General features: G+C 41.4%; 1 protein-coding gene across 17 annotated transcripts in view; it reads right to left on the bottom strand.

Moving 5' to 3' along the window:
• Positions 1-18,006, bottom strand: part of NF1 (neurofibromin 1) — a 240,759-nt gene extending 222,753 nt beyond the window's left edge. For 12 of the 17 annotated variants that reach the window (XM_036340624.1, XM_036340626.1, XM_036340622.1 and 9 more), the window contains exon 1: positions 17,850-18,005. In XM_036340624.1, the coding sequence (XP_036196517.1) occupies positions 17,850-17,909 (60 nt within the window). In that variant the 5' untranslated portion in view covers positions 17,910-18,005. Of the gene's footprint in view, positions 1-17,849 lie in introns of all 17 variants that reach the window. The other 5 variants (XM_036340637.1, XM_036340627.1, XM_036340631.1 and 2 more) reach the window with 3 other exon arrangements.
• Between the last annotated feature and the right edge of the window lie 866 nt (positions 18,007-18,872).

Below are 18,872 nucleotides of genomic sequence, written 5' to 3' on the forward strand. Positions count from 1 at the left end.
ATTAGCCATACATCCCCTACCCTTCCCATTGGCTAATCAGGGCGATATGCAAATTAACTGCCAGCCAAGATGGTGGCCGGCAGCAAGGCAGCTTGAAGCTAACATGAGGCTTGCTTGCTTCAGTGACGGAGAACTCTAATGTTCCCCGCCTGCCTTGCCAGACTCTGAGCTTGCAGTCTGAAACATTGTTACAAATATAGAAGCTAAACAAAACCCCACAAACCTGCTTTCAGCCAGCTAGGATCTCAGAGTTGGAGTTGAAACAGTGTTTCGATTATAGAACCCAAACAAACCAGATACCTGCTTTCAGCAGCGGAAGCCTAAGAGCTGGAGCCAAGCCTCAGAGCTAAAGCTGGCCCAGAATTAAAAAAAAAGAAAAGAAAAAAAGGAGCGGTTGGGAGCTTCAGTCACCCGCCAGCCTGAAAACAGCCCTCAGCCCCTCACCCAGATGGGCCAGGCACCCCAGTGGGGACCCCCACCCTGAAGGGTGTGTGACCAGCTGCAAACAGCCATCATCCCCTCACCCAGGCTGGCCAGGCACCCCAGTGGGGACCCCCACCCTGATCCAGGACACCCTTCAGGGCAAACCAGCCGGCCCCCACCCGTGCACCAGGCCTCTATCCTATATAGTAAAAGGGTAATATGCCTCCCAGCACCGGGATCAGCAGAGCAGTGAGGCCTCCCGGCACCGGGATCAGCGTGACAGGGGGCAGTGCCCAAACCCCCTGATCGCCCTGCGGCTCTGTGTGTGACAGACTGCGGTGCCCCAACCCCCTGATTGGCCCTGCCCTGTGGGTGATAGAGGGCGACGCCCCAACCGCCCCCCACGCCCCTGCTCTGTGTGTGACGGGGTAGAGCCACAACCTCCCCATCGGCCCTGCCCTGAGTGTGACACAGTGCGGCGCCCCAACCCCCTGATCCGCCCTCCTCTGTGTGTGATGGGGGGCGGTGCCCCAACTCCCCTATCGGCCCTACTCTGTGAGTGACAGGGGGGAGCTCCTCAACCCTCTGATCAGCCCAGCTCCGTGCGTGACAGGGTATGGAGCCCCAACCCCCCTGATGGGCCCTGCTCTGTGAGTGACAGGGGGCAGCGCCCCAACCTCCTGATTGGCCCTGCTCTGTGCGTGACAGGGTTGGCGCCACAACCTCCCCATCGACCCTGCCTTGAGTGTGACAGGGGGCGGCGCCCCAACCCCCCAAACGGCCCTACCCTGAGCGTGACTGAGGGTGGCATCACAACCTACCGATCCGCCCTGCTCTGTGCATGACAGGGGGCGGCGCCCAACTCCCCAATCGGCCCTGCTCTGAGCCCAACCAGGGGCTGCACCTAGGGATTGGGCCTGCCCTCTGCCACCCGGGAACAGGCCTAAGCCAGCAGGTCGTTATCTTCTGAGGGGTCCCAGACTGCGAGAGGGCACAGGCCAGGCTGAGGGATTCCCCCCTCCCCCCCGCCAGTGCACAAATTTTTGTGCACCAGGCCTCTAGTATATTATAAATTTTAAAAACTTAACAGTAAAAATAAATCAACAAATTTTATGGGCAAAGATTTGAATAGACACTTCACCAAAGAATATATTCAGATGGCAGATTAGCACATGGAAAGCCGTTCAATATTATTAGTTATTAGGGAAATGCAAATCGAAACCATTATGATATACGACTTCATACCCACTAGGATGGCTATAATTGAAATTTTTAAAAAGAAAAATAAGTGTTGGCAAAGATGTGGAGCAACTAGAATGCTCATATACAACAGTGAAATGTTATAATCACTTGGAAAACAATGATTGGCAGCTTCTTAAAAAGTTAAACAGGGAGCCTTTGCAGGGATTTGGGGAGCCTAAGGAACAGACATTTAAGTTCCTGGCTCCCCTGGAGAAATGAGGACTTGACTCATCCCCAGGATGGACCCTAAATTACTCCTTATTGTCTAGGACAGTGGGGTCCTGTCCTCAGGAGCTGGAACTTTTTGTTGCTCTTTCACTTACCAAAGCCCAAAAGAGTAGTTGCACTGGGCAGGCTATTTGTGGGATGGGGGGGGGGGGGGGGGGGGGAGGTGTCACAGGGGAGGGAGGTGTCACAGGGGAGGGAGGCCAGAATCCTGGTCTTAGCTCTGCCCTGAATGGTCTTGGACAAAGCCCTTGCCCCTCTCTGGGCACCCTTCTGCCTGTGTCATGTTCTAATGTGGAGTCTGAGAGCTTTCCCCAACTCTCCCAACTGACCGCCTTACGTCTGTCCTCCCTAAGATGACCCCTCCAGCTACCACCCTTCTCTGAGGGTCTGGCATTCACTTTTCCCACCTCCTCCTAGAAACTTGAGGGTTACTTTTGTACAAACTCTCCCAAGTCCAGGGGACTCTGATAGCAACAGGACACATTGGGTCATCCCCTCACTCTACATCAGGCACTTTATTGGGTTTTAGTGAGATGGGTTTAACCCCTGCTCTTCCGGAGCCTGTAAGGGAAGATTAAAGGTCTTCCTGGAAAGGGCTGTGGAGAGTGGTCAGGTAGAGGAGGAGGAGGCCAGCAGCATACTCGGGTAGGGGTTTGGGGCCAGACTTGGTTTTGTAATGATTTGTATAGGAATAAATGCACCTAAGCTCCAATTAAAAAAAAAAAAAAAAAAGTTAAACATACATTCACCATATGCCCCCACCATTCCAATCCTTCGTATTTACTGCAGAGAAAGTCATGTACATGAATCTTCACAACAGATTTATTTGTAATAGCTAAAAACTTGGAGCAACCCAAATATCTATCAACAGGTAAGTGAAAAAAACAAATTCTGATATATAGACTGAGCAAAACAGCTCCTAAGGATGGGATAAAGATAGGAATGAATTATGGGAGCTGGAGGAAACGTTTTTGGGTGGTAAGTTCATTATCTTGATTGTGGTGATGTTATCACAGGCTTGTAAGTATATAAAAACTCACCAAATTGTACATTTTAAATGTGTGCAGTTTATTTATTGTATGGCAAGTTTACCCTAATAAAGCTGTAGAAATTCTATTATTCTAGAATAAAAAATAAAATTCCTAAAATGAAGTTCTAATAAAATTCCTAAGAGCAGGGGAGGAAAAGAGGCAATGTTTTTGTATAATTATTCATCTTGGGTGTACATTTATTCATACCCAATTGTATGCTCTTCATTTTTGCTTTTAATTTTACCCTTCCACTTGAGACATTTCCCTTCTGTCTAAAGAACTCCCTTTGGTCATTCTTTTAGAGCAGGCCTGCTGACAATTAACTCTCTCAGCTTTTGTCTAAAAATGTCTTTATTTCTGAAGGATATTTCTGCTGGAAATAGAATTCTAACGTGGCAGTTTTTCCTTTCTACACTTTAAAATGTCTTTCCATTATTTCCTAGTTTCCACCATTGTGTTCAAAAGTCAGTCATCAGTTATATTATTGTTACTTTTAAAATAATGCATCTTTTGTTTCCTTCTGTTGCTTTTCAGAATTTCTCTTTGTCTCTAGTTTCAAAAGTTCAATTAAGTGTACTTTTCTTTGTATTTATCCTGCTTAGGCTTTGCTAAAACTACTTGAAACTGTGGGTTAATGTCTTTCATCAGTTTGGGAAAACATCTTAACACTATTACTTCAAATATTTTCTTCCACACTAATCTCTCTTCTATACTTCTGAGTCTCCAATTACCCATTATTTAACTTTTTGGTGTTCTGCATATCTCTTAGGTTCTCTTGCACCTTTTCCATTCTTTTTTTCTTACTGTGCTGCAAATTGGATATTTTCTATTGACTTATCTACAAATTACTTAATCTTGATTTCTGTTGTGTGTAATCTGCTATTAAATCCATCCAATATGTAATTAATCTCAGATACTGTGTGTTTTTGTTGTTGTAGGTTTGTTGTTTTTAATGTCAGGCACTGTACTGAGCCCTAGGAGTAAAGCAGTGAACAAGACAGAATAATTCTGCTCTCATGGAATTTAAGTAGTGTACATTCAATTGACCTGTTTTCTCACTTTTTTTTTAGACAACCAAGAACAGTGCAAGAAGTGAAATGAGGTCCTGCTAATTAACATATAAGTAAAAGACCATAAGCAATCAAGGTTGTGTTTTTTATTCCTTTCTATGGATTTCAATTCTGTATAGAAATTATTCAATTTTTCATCCATTTTATGCATCATTTTCTAATTTTCCTTTAGCATATTAAAGTCTTTGTCTGCTAACTTTAATTTATCTGTGGGTCTACTTCTATGGTTTATGTCTATTCTTTATTATGGGTCAGAGTTTTTCACTTTTTCAAATTTTCAGAAATTGTTCATTGTATTCTGGATATTATATATGAAAGAACTTCAGAAACTCCAGAATATGTCTTCCCAATGAGAGTTCTCCATTTATTCTTTAGGCAAAAGGGATGAGGGAGGTTGATCATTTCAATCCACTCAGGAATTGAACTGTGTGGGAGCTATATTGCAGTTATAGTAAGACTCAGTTCACCTCTGGTTCATCCTTTTTCTTTAGTCAGTGTCCAAAATCAACAAATGTCAGCAATCTGCTTCTATTCTAACAAAGGGCTTTTCTATCTCTGGAATTTTAATTAATCTAGTCCTCATTATTTCTACAGTCCTCCGATATTTTTTAAAATATGGTCTTAAAAGTTCATCCAGTTTTTTCTATTTGTCATAGTAGTATAGATGACTGTGCTGTGACTTACTAAATACTACCCAGAAACTAAAGTCTCCTTGCAACCCAGTTTTATATCAAAACTAGAGGACCGGTGCACGAAATTTGTGCACGGGTAGAGTCCCTAGGCCTGGCCGGCAATCAGGGCTGATCGGGACCTTTCAGCTGCTGGCCAGGACCTTCCTTCTGGCTGCCAGCTGTTGGCCAGGGTCTCCCTTCCCCAGCTGCCGGCTGCTGGCCGGGGCCTCCCTTCCCCAGCTGATGGCCAGGACCTTCCTTTGGTCCACACCGCCCCCTGGTGGTCAGCGCATGTCATAATGAGCGATGGAACTCACAGTCTCCTGGTTGAACTCCTGAAGGGATACTTTGCATATTAGCTATATATATATATATATATATATATATATATATATATATATATGAATGAATGATCTGGGGAGATTTTTAAAACTACAACCCATTTTCCATACCTCTAGAATAGATAGATGTTTTGTAGGTCCAGGAAATCTGTACTAAAAATCTTAAGCAATCTGGTAAAGCTGACATATCTAAAGGAACTAATGTGCCTGTACCAGTTGTTCCTCCTCCCTCTCCCCCAGAGATCAGTATATATAAAGACATTTAAGATAAAACATACACTATATACAATGGACAAATTGAAAGAACAGTATAAAAATAGTTAAGAGTTCAAAATAACTAAAAACATTAAAGATAATATGTTAAAATAAATATTTAAAGGCTTTTAAAACTATGAAGAGGAAGAGGAGGAAGGTTGCAAACCACTAGTTAGAGTATATGGTATAATACCAACAGGAGATTAAAAGCAGAATTACTTGATTCAATTTTATTTCTAATTGTTTTAGCAGAAGACAAAATGATCTTCAAATTTGAAAAGAACATTGCTGAGAGCCATCAGAACCCTTTGATAAAGCTTAAAGCTCCTGCCTGCTTTATCTGAACTACTCCAAAGGTACAGATGAAAATTTAGACATGTGATAAGAGAAATGCTGTCAGTGAACTTTGAGAAGTCATGAATTTACATAAAGTACCTTTACATATATTATCTATCTTTGATTCACACAGGCCCTATGAAAAAGAGCAGATAATGTTATGTCCCCTCCCAGCCACCACACAAACTCTTCAAAATATTAGGAATCTAAGGCTCAGATAGCTGGCCTTGACCAGGTTAACTCATTCTTCCTTTTCTTTCACAAAATTATGACTCAAACTCAAATCTTCTGATTCCTAATTAAAAGTATTGTTTTCATATCACACAGCTCTTAAAGTCAGCATGAGTTAAGAATAAGTCATGCTGTGGATGGACCTAGAGGGCATTATGCTAAGTGTTAAATAAGTTAGAAAGAAAAAGACAAATGCCATATGATTTCACTTATATGTGGAATCTAATGAACAAAATAGAAACAAACTCAGAGATACAGAGAACAGACTGACAGTTGTCGGGGGGCGGGGGGAGTTGGGATGCTGGGTGAAAAGGGTGAATTAAGCAGTACAAACTGGCAGTTACAGAATAATCACAGAGATGTAGATTACAGCATAGGGAATATAGTCAACAATATCGTTATAACTATGTATGGAGCCAGGTGGGTACCTGAAGTAGCAGAGGACCACTCTGTAAAGTACATGATTTTCTAACTTTGCTATACATCTGACACTAATACAAAATAATATTGAATGTAAACTGTAATTGAAATTTTTTTTAAATATCAAGAAAGAGCCCTAGCTGGTTTAGTTCAGTGGATAGAGTGTCATCCTGCAGACAGAAGGGTCCCGGGTTTGATTCCAGTCAAGGCACATGCCTGGGTTGCAGCCTCGATCCCTAGGAGGTGTGCAATGATTCTCTCTCATCACTGATGTTTCTATCTCTCTCTTCCCTTCCCTTCCTCTCTGAAATCAATAAAAATATATTTTTTTAAAAAAAATTAAAGAAAATGGATAGGAAAAAAGTCATGCTGAAATGAAATGATAACTGGAACTGCTTCACCGTAATGGAGAGGTGCTGGGCAGAAAACGGGTAGAAATACAGATCAAATAAAGCTGAGTAGAAGCTGGGTTATAGGTACATGGGGATTCATTTACAATCATCTCTCTACTTTTGCATACGTTTGAATTTTTTATAATAAAACTTAAAAAACAAACATGCACATATAATGCCAATTAATATTATTTGATTGGTTTACTGTACTGGTAATCAGATGAACACCAAAAATACAGTGCACCTGAAGCTCCGCATTTTTAAGCCTTTTTTTCCAGGTCTCACATAACACCCTCATATCAAAAATATTGAGAGAAAAACTGAAAAATGGTATGCCTGAGTAACGACCACCATTGCACCAAGAGCCAAACAACCAGAATGAGATGTCTTGAAATTATGTGCTATAAGAAATGGTCGAATGTATGACATTTTTCAGGGGGGAGGGAGGAACAACCTATGCAGTACTTAAGATTTGTCTTCAATTTTTAAAAAAATATATTTTTATTGATGTTTAGAGAGAGAGAAAAAGAGAGGGAGAAAGAGAAACATCGATGTGAGAGCACAACATCGATCAGCTGCCTCCTGCAAGCCCCCACCAGGGACGGAATCTTCAACCCAGGCATGTGTCCTGAGCAGGAATTGAACCAGCACCCTTTTGGTACACGGGACAATGCCCAACCAATTGAGCCACACTGGTGAAGGCTGTCTTCAGCTATTTTTAAAGTAAAAGGACAAACGTATTCCGAAGAGTTATAGAGGACAGAATTAGGAACAATGAATAAGAGACTCAAGGAGGCCAAATCCCGCTTTTCTACTCTTCCCCCTCTCCCTTAAGGATCATGACTCATGTGGTGCTACTAACTAGCAAACCTTGTCATAGTCACCTACCAACTTTCTAGATATTTCCCCCCGTCATCTAAATAATTTGTCTCTTGGCTCAGTTTCTCCTCTACTTCACCATCTACCATCATCTGGGTATCATCTAGGTCAGTGGTCAGCAAACTCATTAGTCAACAGAGCCAAATATCAACAGTACAAAGATTGAAATTTCTTTTGAGAGCCAAATTTTTTAAACTTAAACTATATAGGTAGGTACGTTGTTATTAACTTAATTAGGGTACTCCTAAGGCTTAGGAAGAGCCACACTCAAGGGGCCAAAGAGCCGCATGTGGCTTGCGAGCCGCAGTTTGCAAACCACGGATAGGTTAATGTTGCCTGATAAAATATGTAACTCCCAATTAAATCAAACATGAGTAATTTTTTAGGGTAAGATATCCATGGAATATTTGGGAAATACTTATACTAAGTATTTATTCATTGTTTATCTAAAATTCACATTTAACAGGCATCCTATATTTCTATTTGCTAAACCTAGCAACCCTAATCTAGGTGATTTCAATGTCAAGGTGGAGCACCTATCCAAACACTGGTCCTCAACCTTCCTTGATCTCCTCAATTCTAGTGACTTTGACCATAACAAAGATATGGTCTCCAAATCCAGATGTGTCTTTAACATTGCTCAATATTGTTAAGTGTCCTTAAACGGCCCACTCTCTCTCATTTACTCCAACAGCTATTATGAATCAAATCCCTTCTTTCTTGCCCTAGCTGGTTTGGCTCAGTGGATAGAGTTTCAGCCTGTGGAAGGGTCCCAGGTTCGATTCCAGTCAAGGTTGCGGGCTTGATCTCCACTAGGGTGTATGCAGGAGGCAGATGATCAATGATTCTCTCTCATCATTGATGTTTCTATCTACCTCTTTCTCTCCCTTCCTCTCTGAAATCAATAAAAATCTATTTTAAAATAAATAAATAAAAATAAAACAAAAATCTATTCATTATAAGACTCATAAAAGTTTTGCACTGTCAGATCATATTTCTCCTGTTTTATAGATAAGGAAATAGCTCAAACTTTAAGAGATTTACATAATATTGCAAAGGTAGTTCATGTCAGGGTAGTAACCAGAGCACAGGTCTTCATTGATCTCTGTTGCCAAAAGCTGACCAAAACAAAATCTATCTCTTCCATTCCCAACTGAAAATTCAGTTATTAGAAGCCAAAAACTGAAACATAACAGGAAATACAAAAATGCTTCTTTTTCCCCCCCTCAGTCCAAAAGGAAGGAGACCTGCCTGGACCTAAAGACAAAACATTTCCCAGCCCTGACCTGGGACAGAAGTAAAAGGCACTGGTAAAGACGGGAGAGTTGGGGAGATACTCCAAAATTCTAGATGAATGATTTGAGAGGAAAAGAAAAACAAATGCCCAGGAATCCAACAGGACAAGGCATTAAGTACTACCAAAACTTTAAAAGTTGCCTCAAATTTAATCCAATCCTAAGTGGAATGTTCTTAAAGCATGAAAACCAACTTTACAACAGTGGACTCTGAAATGCCAAGATAAAATAATGAAATAAATACATAATCTCATATTTATAATTGTACATTCCTACTGGTGTTCTCAAGGTTTTATTCTCTCACCTTCAGGATTCAACTCTCCTCACCTAAAAATCTGCAGTGAGTATAATGTAATGTTATAAAACTAAATAAAAGGGGAACAATGTTACAACTTCCTCTGACCGAAAAGCTTTGATAAAGTGAAAAGAATGATAAATAATGAAATCAAGGATATAATGTTCAAAACTCATTTCTATGTCTAACACATGACCAATCAAAAATGATTTTCAGATACTCTGATCTCATCTTTAAGTGAAGAATCAACAATATATTCCTCAATTTACATATTTATACTGTCAGAAAATTCAGATTTCTTTGTAAAGCTCTACTGAAAAGTTACTGCTCTAAGGATTGACACTCACGTTCTAGTTTAAACTCATTACTTCCATGTCATATGATTGTAAACAAATTATTTTGCCTCTCTAGTTTTTCCTCATGCAGAGTAGAAATAATAACAGTCAATAGAAAAAATACTGCACAGGATGATAATCATGGTAATAATTTTTTATGACTAATTAGACAGCTTCCTTTCATGTAAAAGATTCGTACCTAAGACACTAAACAAGCCCATGATGTGAGTAGGGCAGGAATTATCCCCATTGTACAGATGAAGACATAGAAAGCTGAAGTTCAGAGAGATTAACTGACTTGTCCAAGACCACACTGAATGGTACACAGTCAAAAGCTCTTACTATCCAGCATACTGCCATCACAAACCTAGGTGGTAAGAGCTATTCTGTCGTGCCCTCACTTAAGAGTGTTATGAGCCACAATTACCCACAAGGTCATTATCTGGGTATAAAACTATGATTAATAATAAGCTAAATAAAAGTCCTTTAGATAAATTTCTAAAAGTTCCTCTGTGTATTAACTTCATGTCTCTTGCACTAGATACAACAGCCTGCTTGGGGATGTGAAGTAGAGGGAGGGGAGAATGTCATTAAAAAAAAAAAAGTTAAGTTCCCTGAAATTCAATAGGGTAAGACACTCAAAGCTATAAAATATAAGTAAGAGCAAGCAACAGCTTATAGGCTGTCGTGACAACACTAAGCCAAACCCAAGAGTGCCAGGCTGTGGTCTAAAGAAAATATGCAATCTGGAAGTTTGCACCTCAAGCTACTGCTACTGCAAAGTAATTAGTACTGTTTATAGTAACAATATGTAAAATTTTAGAGGATGATTCCAATTCTTCATTATAATTGGATGGGATTCCATATTAGCATGGGGCTTTCTTGTCTCAACAGAAGCTCAAGGCTCAAAAGCCATACTCAGAGAACCAAAGAACATAACTATATATCACAAGCATATAACGCTTGAAGTGGTCAAATATGCATTCACCTAAAGAAACTTTAATGGCTGCACTATCAATTTCAGTTATTTATATTCCACAACCTGAGAGTGCTCTGTTTACTGAAGGTTCTACCATAAAGTATGACAGAGAAATGTACAAGTTACTGAAACTTTAAACTTAATTCACAGTTACTACAATATAAAACACTTTAACTTTTCTATTCTTCAAGGTCAAAACAAACTTTGTCTCATCTTTCTCTCTCCACCCCCAAGAAAATGGGGTATTCTAAAAGATGTCAGATGAAATAGCCAATGCTTTTATAAATACAACTCAATTACCTGCAAAGAAAGACCTTAAGATGCCCATATTCTACTTCAATATTGATTCTAAGGCTTTTAACAGTTTAAGCTGACCACAAACCTCCCCTTCTACTTCTTCTATACAACACTTTCCTCCTTAAACTTCCTTTAAAAAAAATTAGCCTTCTTATATACCTCTTGTCCCTTGTCTTATACGCACACACACAGAACCCCAATGAAGAACAGATTGAGGCCTAAAGAACACATGTGCAAAACACATTTTTAATAAATACACTGCTCAACCTTAAAAGCACAGTTGTTATAATGCAACAATAGAGTCTATATAGAACCTCATAACACCAAATTTGAAAGGCTAAAACAAAAAAGCCCCATAGCAATCTGAGTAATTTAAACAACAAAGATGCAAAAATAAGGCATGATTACTTACTATATCACTAACCTTTCCTGTAAGGACAAAATTCTCATGCTAAACATAACAATAATAATAATAATGATGATGTAGATTTTAGAATCTAATTTCTTATTGGTCAAAAAGTCAAATAAAAAGTGTAGGCATATTTAAATCTAATGTAACAACTGATGGCCCAATTCACAGAACACCTTAAGACAATTTCTATAACACATCCCAAGCTTGAAGACCCATATTATATAATACGTATAACACAAATTAAAGGCAAACAGATAGATTATGGACATCCACACATGTTACATAAGGATCTGTTACCATGATATGTTACCCAAGTATGTCAGTGAATGCTAAAGTAAAGTATGTATCAGCCAAGGTACATAACAGAGGAATATCCAGAGATATTCTCCCTTATTTAGTAAAAAAAAAAAAAAAAAAAAAAAAAAGTATAAATCTTACATTGAATAATTTAAATTTTTTCAAAGTATTTCACTTTCATTATCCTATCAGACCATTGTAAAAAAATATCCTTATGTAGAGACTTATCACTAAAAATAAGTGACAAATCCAAGATCTCAAAGATAATCAGACCTGAAACTTCATTCAAAAAACATGTTAGCTCTGGGGGAGGACATATAAATATGTGTAAGTTCCTCCTTAGAGTTAAAATACCACTTAACTTTTAAGACTTAGGCCATTATAAAAACTAAATCAAAATCTGGTTATTTAATAAATATAACAGAGCCAAAATTACTTATTTTAGCCATTCTACCTTTCAACCAGTAATCGTATGAAAAACACTGCATCAATGAATGACTCACTGTATGCTCATAAGTGTGCTGAGGACTGGAGAGACTATCTATAAGAGAGTTCTAATAGAGGCTTCTTGCTTTTCAGAAAGTTTACACTCTATTTGATAAAAAGATAAGAGAAAAGAAAACAATGCTAAACTGTGTTCAACCAACCCTCCTGAGGGAAGAAACCTTACCGGGTGGTTCTGCAGAACCCCAGGTGCCAAGCACACCAAGAAGTGAGATTGCAGTGAGTTTAGTGCAAGAAGACTTCTTGGAAAAAATGAAGTTAGAACTGCCCACTGAAGGATAGATAGGAATTAGAACATCACAAAGGAGGAATGGAAGCATTCAGGGGCCGTCATAAATGAAGGCTGAGAAGCAGAAATCAGCAGAAGAGACTGAGCCAGCCTGCCTGAAACATAGGTGCATGCTGAAGCATAATGAGAAATAGCTTGGTAAATTAAGTGGGGTCAGCTCCCAACAGACTGATGTGGCTCAGGGAGATGCTGTTAAAATATTAAAAATCATTGAATATTTAAACTAGAAAGAAAACCTTAGAGATTTTTCTAGATTCTTTTCCGACAGATGAGGACATCTAGGATCCAGAAACTTAGAACAGAGGCAGGGAAAAAGCAGAGCAAAGCTCAGACTCCCACCCCGTTTCATGATAGGCAACATAATATGATAGAGAAAGCACATCTGTCCAAGAATCAACGAGAACATCGATATATGAAGATCCGCAAGCACACATACAAGACAGTACTGTCTTGGGAATTAGGGGAAACTGGCTTCCAGGGGTAGTGGAACACCACAGTGGCATTACAATTCAGCAAAACCACTGTTTGCCAGAAGGAATCACTTTCAAGAAAACAGCAATCCAGAAGAAAAGCAGAGGGAGAAACTAGTTTTCAGAGAGTTATAAAGGAAATGGGCAGATAAACAGTAGAGGCAGCAAGTATCTGGCAACAAAAGGAAGGAAAAGATTGAGCCATAGAAAGTTATAGGACTAACCAAATGTTTAATTAAGACAAAAGAAATCTTAGTAAGTTTGAAGGTGAAGAGAAAGATCACAGAGAAAGACTGAATTAGATGATAGATAAAGGGACTGGGGAACGAGGGCGCACAGAGAACTAATTGAGGACCAGTTGGAAGAAATGTTTTTAAAAAGATGAGTTCCAGAATAAAGAATAAGCATTTTTTCTTACTATATAATGCCCTTTGCTAAAAGAGTATTCATTCTCAATGACTTTATAAGGCCTTATATAAATGGCAGACCAGGCTTTAAGAACAAGACTAGGAGATTTTTATTTTAATCCAAAACTGCTTCAAAGTTTTACAAATCTATCTATTTGGCCAATTAACATGTGGCTTGTAACTTCAAAGACATTTGCCAATCATTTACACTTTAAATATCACATATTCAAAGAATATTCTGATTAGCATTCAATTTACAACTACTAATATGCTATTATAACAAATAAAAAAATCAGAATTTATTCTCTAGTATGTTATGTTTTGGTGGTTTTTTATATACTGTTCTTACTTGATGAGATATGGAAAATATAAGTGCTTAAATGAACATATTTATAACACATCATTCGAGGGTATCTTTTTTAATTTCTTAAAAACAAAACTAGTTTTGTTTCATATAACCAGTTTTCCTTTACTCCCTTTGAGAATCAAAGTTCCACAGAGACTGGTGAGGCATCTAAGGAGGTTCTAATTGTTAAGTACCCAAGATAATGAGCCACAATTTAAAAATACATACCTAGCCTTGTCTGGTTTGGCTCAGTGGATAGAGCATCGGCCTGCGGACCGAAAGGTCCCAGGTTTGATTCCAGTCAAGGGCAAGTACCTTGGTTGCGGGCACAGCCCCAGTGGGAGGTATGCAGGAGGCAGCTGATCGATGTTTCTCCCTCATCAATGTTTCTAACTCTCTATCCATCTACCTTCCTCTCTGTAAAAAATTAATAAAATATATTTTTTAAAAAATAAAATAAAAATAAAAATACATACCTAAAATTTGCCTATTTCAACTTAGAAACTTACTGTTGAATACCATAAAAGCAGGTTAAGGATAAAACTGATACATTCAGCTTTCTTGCTGTCCACCTTTGCAACTGCCATTTCCCTAATCAAGGAGGTAATCACTTTTAAAATTGGTTAAGAATGGTTCAACTTAGACCAGTGATGGCGAACCTTTTGAGCTCGGCGTGTCAGCATTTTGAAAAACCCTAACTTAACTCTGGTGCCATGTCACATATAGAAATTTTTTGATATTTGCAACCATAGTAAAACAAAGATTTATATTTTTGATATTTATTTTATATATTTAAATGCCATTTAACAAAGAAAAATCAACCAACAAAATGAGTTCGCGTGTCACCTCTGACACGCATGTCATAGGTTCGCCATCACTGACTTAGACCATAAATATTAGGTATAGGTGCAATCCCAGCAGGTTACAGGAATTTTATTTTACACACCTGGAAACAAGGACTTGAGCTCAAAATGTCAAGATGAGACAGTACCACTTCTTTTAACTGGGTCTAATGCGCCAAGTTGCTGAGCAATGCCCACCAAAATACAATAATACAGCCCGGCCAGTGTGACTAAGTGGTTGAGCACCAACCTATGAACCAGGAGGTCATAGTCTGATTCCCAGTTCTGATTCCCAGGTTGTGACTCCATCCCTAGTAAGGGACATGCAGGAGGCAGCTGATCAACTTAGACCAGTGATGTGTATGTGTGTGTCTCACTCCTTCTCTCTTTCTCTCTGAAATCAACATAAATATGTTTTAAATAATACAATAATACAGTGACTAGGAATACATTTCTGCTTTAATCACCAAGTATTCCAAGGCCAACCAAAACACCAATTCAAACATAAACAGAGTTGCCATCTTTAGACCTGCACATACTCATTAGCTCAGTATATACTGTCTTCAGCTATAATAAAAGGAAGCAACTTGATTCCCTCTGAACCCAACAAAACAAAGTCTATACAATATATCCAAAATGTAAAACTTTTAGAAATATTTGAAACATTTAAGACTCTTATACAAATAATTCTCACTATATGCAGAGCTTTTTCTCCCCCTCAGTAAAAATGTAAACTCTTGCCAGACCAGCATGGCTCAATGGTTGAGCGTTGACCTATGAACCAGGAGGTCACCGTCCAATTCCGGTCAGTGCACATGCCTGGGTTGGGGGCTCCATCCTCAGTATGGGATGTACAGGAGGCAGCCGAACAATGATTCTCTCTCATCTTTGATGTTTCTGTCTCTCTCTCCCTCTTTTCTTCTCTGAAATCAATATAAAAATAAAAAATTAATAATAGCATTTTTGCCCTGACCGGTTTGGCTCAGTGGATAGAGCGTCGGCCTGTGGACTGACGGGTCCTACGTTCGATTCCGGTCAAGGGCATGTACCTCGGTTGCGGGCACATCCCCAACAGGGTCTGTGCAGGAGGCAGCTGATCGATGTTTCTCTCTCATCGATGTTTATAACTTTCTATCCCTCTCCTTTCCTCTCTGTAAAAATCAATAAAATATATTTTTAAAATATTAATATTTTTAAATGTAAACTCTTCTCTCCTAACTATACTTAATGCATTATTTTTTTTAATCCTATGGGATAATCAGAAAAAAATATCCCTGATTGTCCAGCATTCAATACTTTTCATATTGAGGCTCTTGTTATTAGGTCTGCTACCTGACCTTGAGAAGTCAATCATTTAACCTCTCTCTGCCTGAGTTTTCTCACTTTCCCAACTCAAGGTAAACTCCAATTTGAATTAAATATTTATTACTTCTAAATAAATTAATGTATGTATGTACCTTATAGTAAACATTGAAAACCCTTATCCTTTTGCATCTCAAAGTCAGTGGGCTTTAACCTTGTAAGAGAAAAATATGAGAAATAAAGTTGTCCTATATATCTTTCTCTTAATTACAACATAAGGAATATATAAAAAATGCTTCTGTTTAAAACAGTTATGTCCTGAATTTTTAAGATGATGGTGAGTTTGATTCCACAATATTCACAACAAAGCAAACAACAAAGCCTAAGGTCTTTTAACACTGGGGACAAAAAGAAGAAAATATTTTCTTGCATTACTGACCATATAATGAAAATCATTCCTCTTTTGAAATTTAGAAAACTGTATTTTTCTTATGTAAGCCTAGAGATCAACAGGTAAGAAGTAAAGAAATAAAGTTTACAAATTGGAGACAAAATTTTAATTAAAAAAGAATTAGGAACAACTGTGGTGTGAATCCTTCAAATTCCCGAATCCAGATTATGCGGTCTACAAGGTTCAGCTTTGACCTTCTTCTGTGTGCCTTTTAAAAAATTACACAGAGAAAGTCTTTTCTATCAAGTTTTAAATCTAATGCTCTGTCAATAATATCCAATATATGTGGTAACATTTTGCTTCCTCAAATAGATTAGTAGTGCAGCTGGCTAGATGCTTTTTGGTCTGGAAGCAAAGGGATGGGTGAAGCAATTCCTTCAAGTCGCTGACAGCTTTGTAATTCTATTTTATCTATGTAGTTTCTTCTCAATTTCTTCTCTACTCCTCTGCCTATTCCCAAGTATCTTTTAGGTAGGTCAGAAACACTACGAGTCCTGTAAGGAAATGTTTACGGATCAAGTAAAAGTAGAACCCACCATTCATTCAGCTCCCATAATCAGTTTTATGACAAAATAGATTGATTCGATCCTAAACAGTTCCCTCATCACAGAAAGCTCGCGGTAGAACTGCAGCTGCAAAAAAATGCATCCCTTTAAACCATCCCCAACTACCTACAACAACACAAAGTTAAACGAATCCCCATTGACAAAAGGCTGCGTGTGCATTCATTCTGATCAGCCCTAGGGTTGACTGTGTGAAGCTCGGAAATAAAAAGGCACCTCCCCAAGCTATGAAAAAAAATTTTTTTTCCATCCCACATATTCTCAATGAAAGTTCTCTTGTCAACCAAGAGGTGAGAGTTAAAAACAATAACAAAACACTAGCAGAAGGACGGGCTCTAGGAGCACATCCCAGCCGTCTCTGCTCTCTGTTGTCAGTGGCTCAGCGGCAGTGTCCCCACTTTGCTGACACCCTTCTCCCCTGACTCCCCAAGAAGCTCTCTCAAGAAAGCCATCTTCACATCCTCAGACCGCTGGCAAAAATAAAAGGGAAGAGACTGCAATTACCAAGGAAGGGAAGACGGGAAAAACATTTCAGAAGCAGGAGGGATCGAGAGCCACGATTTCCCCTGCAAACAGCAATGGAAAAGCCAGTCTTGTCTCGGGAGGATATGGGGGGACGGCCGTGTGGGCATCAGCAACCATGCACTGGGTGCGCGCTGGGAGCTCGGGGCGGGCTGCGACGATGGGGCAGAGAGTAAGCAAACCTGCGCTCTCCCTGCTTTCTTCCACTCTTCCCCCTCCGAGAGAGGAAGCTGAAGAAACTGGGGGAGGGGTGGGGTGTTCTCCTCCTCCTACAGGGGGTACACACGCCGGGCCTTGGGGTGCCTTCAGCTGCTCACCCCCAGTTAGGAGGTCCACTGAGGGAAGAGGAAACCCCTCAATGTGAGCCACCTCCGTTCAAAAAAAAAAAAAGTAAGGGGGGAATGATTAAATCCAGATGGAGAGTCCCAGAAAGCGCCCCCAGGTCACTCATCCTCCTGGGCGAGCGGACGCGCTGGGATTACAGGGACGGAGGGTCCAAGGGGGGGCAGGAGAAGGCCCACTCCCCGACTCCGGGGAGAGGGAGCCCGAGCGCCCGGCGGCGCCCTCCGTCCCCGCACTTCCCCCTAGGCCACCCCACCGATCCCCCGTCCTTCCCTCCGGAGCCCGAGGTGGCCGCGGGGGAGGCGGCGGCTCCTTCCTCCCCCCGCTCGCTCGGTCCCCACCCCCACCCGGCGCCCACCTCCCGCCGCCGCGGGCCCGTTACCTGCTCGTCGAAGCGGCTGACCACGGCCTGGACCCATTCCACCGGCCTGTGCGCGGCCATGTCCTCCCCGCGGCCGGGGGGCGGCGGAGGGACGGGGCGGCCGGCGCCCAGGCCCGGGAAGAGGGCGGGGAGCGGGGGCTGAGGGGAGGGGAGCGGCGAGGAGAGGGGCTGAAGAGTGCGGGCTCCGAACGTTCCCACGGGGGTGGGGATGGGGGGCCCGCGCCGAGCCGGGAGGGGGAGAGGGGAAGGGGGCGTCGGCGAGGAGGCCGGGGGGAGGGGGGAGGGGGAGGGGGGCCCGGGGAGGGGAGGGGGCCTCCTGGTCGCTCTCCCCACTAGCGCCGTCTCCCCACAGCCATCACAGCCCGAGACGCCGCCATGACACCCCACCGGAAGTGGGATCCTTTCCACAGTCGGGGAGAGGGAGCAGCGGCGAGCTCGAGATTGAGAGCGCGGCTGGGAAAGGGGAGGGGGAAGCGGGCGGGAGGGGGGCCTGCGGCGCATGCGCCCGCGCCGGCCGGTTTCATTAATGAAAAAGCGAGTCCTCCTGGAGGTGACGTCACCGAACTCCTCCCGGCCCGGAGGCGCGCGTGCCCGACCGCCGCCGGGCTCACCTACACTCTGGCCCCGGGTTCAGCCGGAGAAAGTCTGAGCTGACCCGGGCGCCTCCGCTTCCGTCCCCAAGGCCACGCCAGGCTCCCCCTCCCCCGCCGGCCTCCGGGGTTGGATTGCTCCCCGTGTTGGAAGTTAGGGCGCCCTGGGGCTAAGATTTCGCCCCGTGTGCAGACCTCTGCCTCTGATGTGGGGAGGTTGTGCTGAGCCCCTCTCTGCCTTAAGCTCTCACAAAAATTAAGACACAACCTCAGGTTTCCAGGTCCTTCGTGGCTACTGTGAGAAACAGAAGCAAGTCCCAGAGAGAATCAGTGATTTTTTTTTTCTTAATGTAAATACTAGACCCAATGGCAAAGTACTCAAACTCCGGAATCCAAATGCAAACTTCCTCTGTTAGGCTGATAGGCACCCAAG

Source organism: Myotis myotis, unplaced genomic scaffold, assembly GCF_014108235.1.
Source record: "Myotis myotis isolate mMyoMyo1 unplaced genomic scaffold, mMyoMyo1.p scaffold_m19_p_17, whole genome shotgun sequence".
NCBI classification, from domain to species: domain Eukaryota; kingdom Metazoa; phylum Chordata; class Mammalia; order Chiroptera; family Vespertilionidae; genus Myotis; species Myotis myotis.